Raw genomic sequence first — 9,066 nt, 5'->3', positions numbered from 1 at the left:
AGGCCGGATCCAAAGCTCTGATGGGCCAGATCCAGCCCGCGGGCCATAGTTTGCCCATCCCTGCCCTAGTGAATAGTGACCACATGTTTAGGCCCTATCTGGAGTAGAACACTGGAGAACAACCTAGGAAGATGCTTGTGATAATTTTCCATTACTTCCTTCTCCCTATTAAAAAATTTAAAGTATCTTGGTAGTGTTGACAGATGCCTGTGCTGGCCCTCTGCACAGAAGTAAATTTTACCAATATCCACATTATTATTTTTATTGCAGTTGGGGCCTCATTGTGGTAGGCTCTGTACAAAACAGAATTAGAGCCAGTCCTTGTCCCTGAGAGATTGCAATCAAAATGAGTAAGACAGACAAAGTTGGGGAAAAGGGAAAGAACACACAAGAAAAATGATAGTTTACAATCACCATGAATCAGTTCTGTAGGGGCTTTTCCCAAGCCATAAAATGGCTTAAATACCAAGGTGGATGAAGCAGCTGCTGTACATGAATATGCAAGGAAACTATTTTTCACATGGATTTTTTGACTGCCTTACTGGTAGTGTATGCGCACTATAGAAGGCAGTCTGCCCATAAGTCTTACGACAGCGTTGCCAACACTCACAATAATTGGTGTTTTTCTTAAAGCTTGAGCTCTTGGAGTCATCTGAATAAATGAGACTCTCAGCTTATGTATTTTTTTAAAATGTAAGTTTCTAGCCCTCATGGTAGAGGAGAAAAACAAATGTGATTCAGTGAAATCTAATGGCTTAAAATACAGAAGACAAAAAGAATCGCAATTGTTTTAAATCTCATTATTTTTAACCCAATTTACGATTGTTAGGGTCTGAATGATGAATTTTGAATGTTTGGGGTTGGCAATACTTTGTACAGTAGTCTGTACCATATAGTCTAGTGCAGTGTTTCTCAACCGATGGGTCATGACCCCTAACAGGACTGAAATTATTATTACAATCTAAAGCAGGGGTTCTCAAATTACTACAGAAGCCCAGGAGGGGGGATCGAAGCCTGAGCCTGCCCCAGTCCCGCCACCCAGGGAGGGGTGGGGGAGAGGGAAGTGCAAAGCCGGAGTCCTTCAGTCCCAGACAGGAGGGCCTGTAACCTGAGCCCTGCCACCCAGGGCTGAAGCCTTTGGACTTGGGCTTTGGCCCCAGGTGGTGGGGTCGGGCTTCAGCCCCACACCCCAGCAAGTCTAACTCCAGCCCTGGTGACCCCATTAAAACAGAGTCACAATCCACTTTGTGGTTCCAACCCACAGTTTGAGAACTGCTGATCTAAAGCATAGAAATCCTCACTACCCCACTCCCTGCCCGTCCTTACCCTTTAAAGTCAGGTATTCTCTGACAAGCTCTCAAAGTGCACACAAAAACTATAGGCAGGGCTGCTCGCACTGCCTATTATTAAGGTTGCCTGACACTTCACATTATAAAACCCTGTTTTCAATTGCTTATAACTCTGCCATAGTTTAACCATGAAATTTTCTATGCTGGGTGTCTTCCTCAGGCTGAAATTTTTGGAAAGTTTCAGCCAAAACAGAATAGCCATTTCCAAGAATGAGATTAGGAAAAAAATACGTTTGATTTACTAATGGTAAAAAAAATCTGGTGACCTTTTCTTTGAACAGCTCTAGAGCCCCCAGCTTTGGAGCAAGGGAGTGAAATTTGGCAGCCAGGTGACTTGTGCTGTCCCCTACAATAATTCACTCAAACTTGGCCAATTTAAGAGCCTTTGCAAAAATTGCAGATCACATATGCTCAGTAGAGACTTCAGAGATTGTAGCTACTGAAATCTCTGAAGATGCTGTTTGCTCAATCCAGCCTGGGACCGAGCAGGATTTTCCCAGCAATTGCAGCTCTGGTCCGCTACTGGCCGTGCCAGGTCTGGGTTCAGGCACTTCAACTGACAGCAGGGAGACTGTCTCTCCTGTGCTCTCAAATGTTGCCTGGAGGGGCCCATGTAGCATAGACAAGGAACCTGCCTGATACATAAAGCAAAGGGGAGGCCAAACTAAAGTTCCACAAACAACTTTAATTTTGGCATATCCTAACTTTTGAGTGCTTGACGTTTCAACCTTAAAAATGTTCTTTCAATGTAGTTAGTGTGTGTGTGTGTAGGTATGTATTAACTTATACAGGCTTATTGTTATCATTGATACATTTACTATAAAAGTAAGCTAAAAACGTAAGGGGGTAATGAACACTTTTGCTTTTGAATAAGAGATTGCCAACCTGAGAAGGTTGAGAAACACTGGTCTGGTTAACAGTCTCTTCTGTTATCGATACCCCAGAACCCAGTAACACAAAGATGAACCAGCTCTATTGTATTGTTCAACTTATCCTTAGTTTAAACTTTCCTAAATATCTATTGCCATGATCAACCACAATGATTTCTGTGTATCCATTATTGTCTGTCATGTCAGTAATCCTCAGATCAAAACTCCATAAAACAAATTAGTACACTGCATTTACGACAGCATCAAATGAACCATTTTGGTCAGTCATGTTAGCGATTCAGAGATATCAACATCTCCGCACTTCTACTGAAAGTATTTTTTGTACTTTCTCAAATTTATCTATTGACTCAGTGTGTTTACAGATGAGTTTTAGACTTGTGCGTAATAGAAACGTTAGAGTTCTGTTAAGATAAGGATTATGACACCACTGTTCTAGTATCTAATTCAAATGATAAATATTAGCGTTTTTTAAATAGATAGGCTTCTTTGTGGAAAGTAATTTTAAAATAGTTTCTTTAAAAACATAAATACATATTTAAAAACATGAAAATGAAGACTGCTATATTAAGCAGTTTTGAAGGGTCAGACAAAGAAGGGAGAATGAGAGTTGTCTTTTTCTAACTTGCCCTACTACACAGAAAAATTGTAGTGGATACAGAATATTGGTCATTGTTCTGATCAGCTCCTTCTATCTTAGGCTGACCATAAAAAGTTAAAGTGGGGTTTTCTGTTAAGGGTGATTCAAATGTGTTTATGCTACCATACAAGCCCACTTATTCAGGACAGACTGTTGTCTCCCTCAGCTCTGTATTAGCTGTGATACTTTACCTGGGATGAATGACATAAAAAGGTCCTGGAAGAAAGGTGAGAAGGATGAGGGAAAGGAGAAATCAGAGCACAGCTGCCTACATAACTGCTGATTACTGATTCTTGATTTTAAGATCCATTTTATTTACCAAAATGCATGAAAAAGAACATAACTTTGTGAATTTTTAAAAATTATCCTGCAGTAATTATAAACAGTTTAAATTCACCTGAGACTGTCTGCTCTATTTTTAGCTTTAGCAGAAACTCAGCACATTAGAGAGGCTTTTATTTTCAAAATAAAGGCTTTGGAATAGAGAGCTCCTCTCCAAATATCAAGTGATAGTTATCTCTTTCTGAGACTTTTGATGTGTTCTTTAAACAGATGCTCTCTCTCTGTTTGTCCCATGTTTCTTAAATTGCTCTATTTCAAGCTTTTGTCCATAGATGCTGTGCTAGTGAAACTCTAGTGTGAAACTTCCTTTAAATGCTCCTGAATACTATGGAATAAATTATCAATCACTTTCTAAATTAAACTAAACTAACCTAGTGTTAAATATTGATCTAGGGTATTTATTATTATTACATAATCCATTACATATGTATGACCTAATGCTGGGAACTGGAATAAAGGTGTCATCACTATGAGAGTGTATTACTAACTATATTAGTCACAATGTGAAACTATGACTTCATTACCCAGATCATCGCAGACAACCTTTAGCCTGCCTTGTAAACTGCTCCATCTGAGCGGATCCTTCTATGTAGAGCCATAGTGAGGTCAATGGGGCTCAGCATTGGTGTAGGGGCCCGTGGAAGGCAGCCTGCAGGCTCAGGTCCTTTATCCCCTACTATGCCATCATATACATGCCACATATGTTATAGAAAAACTACTTTAAAAATGCTTCAGTTTTGATAATGGCAGAAGTGTACATCTAGCAATACACGTTGCAGAGGAGAATTAAAAATTGAAATGTGTTAAACCTCTCTACAAATTTCCTTTAAAAAGCTCATAATTTTTAAATCTAATATTTCAGGCCCTTCCAAGGTTATAAGCTGGGAATCTCTCCATTCCTCTGTACAAAGTTTCTGTCGCTAGTCGGGATGCATTGCTAAATATCAAACATGTCACTGGCCCAGTTCTGGATAGTGCTTGCCCTGGGCCTCAGGCAAATGTAATTTTGGGAGTGGATGCTAGATTTAGAAAAAGGATAAAACATTTTAGTTGCAGGTTGATTTAAAAAGCCAGACACATACTTGAAGCATATGCCTTGAAGTGGTAGGATATGGTATTTTGTTGCTTTTATCTCGTTTTTATCATTTTCTTACTATGTACAGCTTTGGCTAGGATCCAGTGGCACAATCCTGTTCTGTGAAAAGTGTTTTTTTTTTCCTACACCATTAAATCAGATTCAAAACATTAAATAAAGCAAAATTTCTAGGAAATTATTTAAATTTTTTTACCATGGCTTCCTTGTTTTTATGCTAAGATATATTATGAGTAATTCACTTATTGGAAAAGAATCACAATTTGGATAGCAAGGATGAGAAATGGGGAGAGAGGGAAGGAGAGGTCCAGTTTGTGGAAAAAGCTTTACATAGGATTGTTCAGTAAAGAAGAAAAGATCTTCCAGCTGATACTTACTGGGCCAATTTATGCACATTCTACAGTTACATGAGTTGTAAGTCATCAAAGTACTTGTCCAATTATGTGCATATAATAAGGTTTGTACAATGTATATGACACCATGGGACATCTGGTGGAAAAAAACCCACAGAATTAACAAGAGAGAGGTTTTATTAGCCTAGCATGACAGAGTCGATAGAATCTGTGCAAGTAATTGTCAAAGAATCCTGTTAGGAGCCAGAGAGGCCTGCTTATAAGAAAAATGCATAATCTCTTCCCATGCAATGTATTTTCCATCCAGGAATGAGAATTCTTTCCTACCTTAGCCCCACATTATTCTCACATATTTCCATTCTGTTCAGGCTGGTCCCTGGAAAAATCTCAAGCAATTTATTGTCAGGGAGATCTCTGTGATACTGTAGCAGCAGGACAACAAACCAAAATAGTGAGGGATGCCGTGATTTCTAGTAAGTGTCAGAAAATTAGCAAAGTGCGTTTTGTAATGTTTCCAGATGCATGTCAAATATAACAATGCTCATATAACAATGCCCTTCTTTCTGGATTGATTTGTCCCTATGATTGAATTGTATTAACATAGCATGTGTGGGCTCTCCTGTTACATGCAGGACCAATGGGAGGCTTAAAAGATCAGGTAAAACCCCGAGGTAGAAAATCACAGTGTCTATCTTTCTCCATTGAACTAGCTGTCTCACATGAGAACAGTCCCACTGACTTTTGCAGCAGCAACCACTCATACTGATTATTATTGTATTCAAGTACAGGACAACTCTGACACCCAGTGGCCAGTTAGAGTCACTGCAAGTGTAGATTTCTTCTGGTTACTGGGCATCTCCTAACAACTTGGAATGATACAGTTTTTACTCTTTACGAATTTCAGCAAATAAGAAACACTATTTCCAAGTGTTTTTATTGTTTACATCAACGTATTTTTGCAAATAAAAACACCAGTTACTTCAGAGAATCCAAGTATGGAGAAACTGTAGGCCCTTAATTATTCAATATTCATAATCATTCTTGTATAAAAATCATTTACTGAAGCGTTAATTACTTAAATTGAAAATTCTAATAGTGAGCCAACTGACAGTTACAAGTATAGGCCAATACCTTTAATAAATTATTATTGTGAAATATATGAAGATTAATGTCAGTAATTCAGGATCTCATATACCCAAACCACATCTCAATTCTCTTTCAAGTCAATAACAAAGCTCTCCTTGATCTTCATAGGTGTAAACTCAAGCATCAAGTAGTTTTCTGAAGTGGAGATGTGGATTTGATAATGCAGTTATTACATAATTCACCTGTCTGGGAACCAGATAAGCACCATATTATAAAACCAGGCTAGAGAGTATCTGGGAATTGCATATAATTCCACAATCATGGGTCCTCAAAAAAAAAAAAATCCAAAAAAATCCCCTCCCCTCAAACAAAAAACCCATCTGTCTACTTTTCTCAGGCAAACTATTTAAACACAGTTGTGTAATGGGTGTGGTTTTTCTCCCACAGCCTATTCCAGCTCCTGAGGTTATCTTTATATAAACAAAAAGAAAAGGAGTACTTGTGGCACCTTAGAGACTTATGCTCAAATAAACTGGTTAGTCTCTAAGGTGCCACAAGTACTCCTTTTCTTTTTGCGAATACAGACTAACACTGGCTGCTACTCTGAACCCTTTATATAAACAGAATCTCATTCCTGCTTTAGAAATAAGCACCCCAGGAAGCCTCACATTGAAGAGACAGAACTGTACCGCAAATAGCCAGGCTGCGGTGCACCTAGAGGGAAGTAAAACCTCGTTTCTAAAGTGTTCCGTTTTCTAACCATTTCCTCTGTTCAGAGGCACGACGCCATTCTGTGCTCGTAACCCCAAGAGGCGAGTAAGGCGACAGACACGTGCACAGCAGCAGACCGATGCACGCCACAAGCAACCGGGAAAGCACTCCCCATGTCCCCCTCGGCCGCTATGCCACTCTGCGAGCAGCAGCACTCCCGCTGCAGGGACTCTGCTTAGCTCTGCGGGCCCAGGGCTCAGGCACGCCGCCCAGGCTCCGGACGGAGGCGCTTTGAGCAGAGCCGGGGCGGGAATGTCGCACGGGGGCTGCCGGCGCGCTCTGCCCCAGTCCCCGCTGCACCGAAGCACTGGGCGCACCTGGCTGCGGGGAGCCCGTTGGGCCGGCCAACGGGGGCTGGGCCGAACCCAGTTAAACCCCCGTTACAGACACGCCCCGGCCTCGGGGCTGCCCAGGAACGAAGCGAGGGGCCGGGTGGCCGGTCCTGGCCCGGGCGGGCAGCGCCCCGCTCCCGCCGTGCCCGTTTAACAGCCACGACGTGCCCGAGCTGGGCTCAGACCCCGGCGCCAGCGAGCGCTGCACGAGGCTCCCCGAGAGCGCGCAGCCGGGGGATCAGCGCGGCTCGCGCGCGCGGGCTGTTTGTGAAAAGAAAGACGCAGCTACCGCCCGGCAACAGAATCGACCCCCCCCCCCGCGCGCTCTTCGCAAGCCCAGGGACTACAGCTCCCAGCATGCAATTGGGGCCGTGCAAGTGCAATCAGCGCATGCGCCCCCCAGAGACGGGTGAATTTACCTCATTTCTCAGCCGGGCGCGATCCCATCATGCCCCTGGGCGACAGTTTCGTTTTTCTCCTCAGAATGCGCGGTTTTGTGACTCATCGACGTAGTGTCGCTTGAGGGAAGAAAGGGTCGGGAGCGGGGGTACAACTACCCATTTCCTCCCAAACGTCACTTCCGGTCGCCATTTTGTGCCTGAGCCGGGTGAAGTCTGGAAGCGTGTGGGGCTCGGGGGTGTTGAGCCGGTCGGCTGCCAGCGCCGCCATGACGGATCGTTACACCATCCACAGCCAGCTGGAGCACCTGCAGTCCAAGTACATCGGCACGGGCCACGCAGACACCACCAAGTGGGAGTGGCTGGTGAACCAGCACCGCGACTCGTACTGCTCCTACATGGGCCACTTCGACCTGCTCAACTACTTCGCCATCGCCGAGAACGAGAGCAAGGCGCGCGTGCGCTTCAACCTCATGGAGAAGATGCTGCAGCCCTGCGGCCCGCCCGCCGACAAGCCGGAGGAGTCCTAGCGCCGCCCCTCCCTCTGCCCTTCCAGGGGAGCCCCCCTCTCCGTCCCGCCCTCCAAACTTTTGGACCCGACCCGGTTTCCCGAGAACTCGCCCCGCCCGCAGGGGAGCGAAGCCGGGATGGATTCGGGGCGGCTCTCGGGAGGAGCGAGAAGCTGCCGTCTCGACACCGCCGGGGGTGGGAGCCTGGGCTCGCCGTGCTGGACCCTGCTGTTTCTTCCCGCTCTCGGCCGCGAGTGAGCCCGGCAAACGTATTGCTTCGCCGCCCCGCCTCTAGCAGCGGCCGTGGCCCGGAAGGGAGCCGGGACTGTGCCAGACCCCGGGCGGGGGAACCTGGACCCGCCGCTTCCCGAGATGGGGCCTAACTACGAGGAAAGCACGTGTCTTCGCGACCAGTCAGTGCGGGGCCCGCTGCTCCTGAGGGGACTCGAGGGACTCGGCCGCGAGCCCTTTCCTGTGGGGTAGCACTGTTTGCAACCTCATGCCACTCTTTGTTTAGCTATACGGATTTTTTATTTGTATGTGAAATAAAAATGCTTTGAGTGATTTCAAATGTTGTTCCTGGTGATCTGCCTCTAATGGCTCGGTAGACAAACCAGGGACTAGTCACCTATATATACATGGTGTCAAGTATCAGAGGGGTAGCCGTGTTAGTCCGTATCCACAAAAACTGTGAGGAGTCTGGTGGCACCTTAAAGACTAACAGATTTATTTGGGCATAAGCTTTTGTGGGTAAGAAACCCACTTCTTCAGATGCATGAAGTGAAAATTACAGATGAAGGCATTCTAGATCAGTATAATAATGCCTGCATCTGTAATTTTCACTCCATGCATCTGAAGAAGCGGGATTTTTACCCACAAAAGCTTATGCCCATATAAATCTGTTAGTCTTTAAGGTGCCACCGGACTCCTTGTTTCTATACAACTATAGTAATGTGTGTTCACAGGGTTTTTAGGTGCATTTGTTTCTAGAGCATGAATCGTGGCTTCCATAACTGCAGCTATTTCCCCATCCTGCGTTCCAGGCATTTGCTTACCAAATTTCAAACCTGTAGATTTGATGGTGCTCCAAGGGATTAATTTGAGTCTTGAATGTATTGTGCTAGTAAAATGTGCAACACAGCCACCTTTTTCAGTAAGTAATTTGATGCTTCTTGGCCCTGAATTACTAAGTGGGATACACTTATTATTTTCTCTAGTAGCTTGTTTGCTCTTGTCTCTGTTTCCTCTGGGCACTGTTGGGTTCTCTAAACCTCACCCCATCTTGTGTGCTGCATATCTTCTCTTC

General features: G+C 44.4%; 1 protein-coding gene across 1 annotated transcript; it reads left to right on the top strand.

The window, feature by feature from the left end:
• Nucleotides 1-7,193: 7,193 nt before the first annotated feature.
• On the top strand, nt 7,194-8,331 carry SF3B5 (splicing factor 3b subunit 5). Its single transcript, XM_073337521.1, has one exon. The coding sequence runs from the start codon at nt 7,521-7,523 to the stop codon at nt 7,779-7,781; it is 261 nt and encodes an 86-aa protein (XP_073193622.1). The 5' UTR covers nt 7,194-7,520; the 3' UTR covers nt 7,782-8,331.
• Nucleotides 8,332-9,066: the final 735 nt, after the last annotated feature.

Source organism: Lepidochelys kempii, chromosome 3, assembly GCF_965140265.1.
Source record: "Lepidochelys kempii isolate rLepKem1 chromosome 3, rLepKem1.hap2, whole genome shotgun sequence".
Lineage (NCBI taxonomy): Eukaryota > Metazoa > Chordata > Testudines > Cheloniidae > Lepidochelys > Lepidochelys kempii.
Note: the sequence above shows the minus strand (reverse complement) of the source record. Positions and strands in the feature narration are given on the sequence as shown.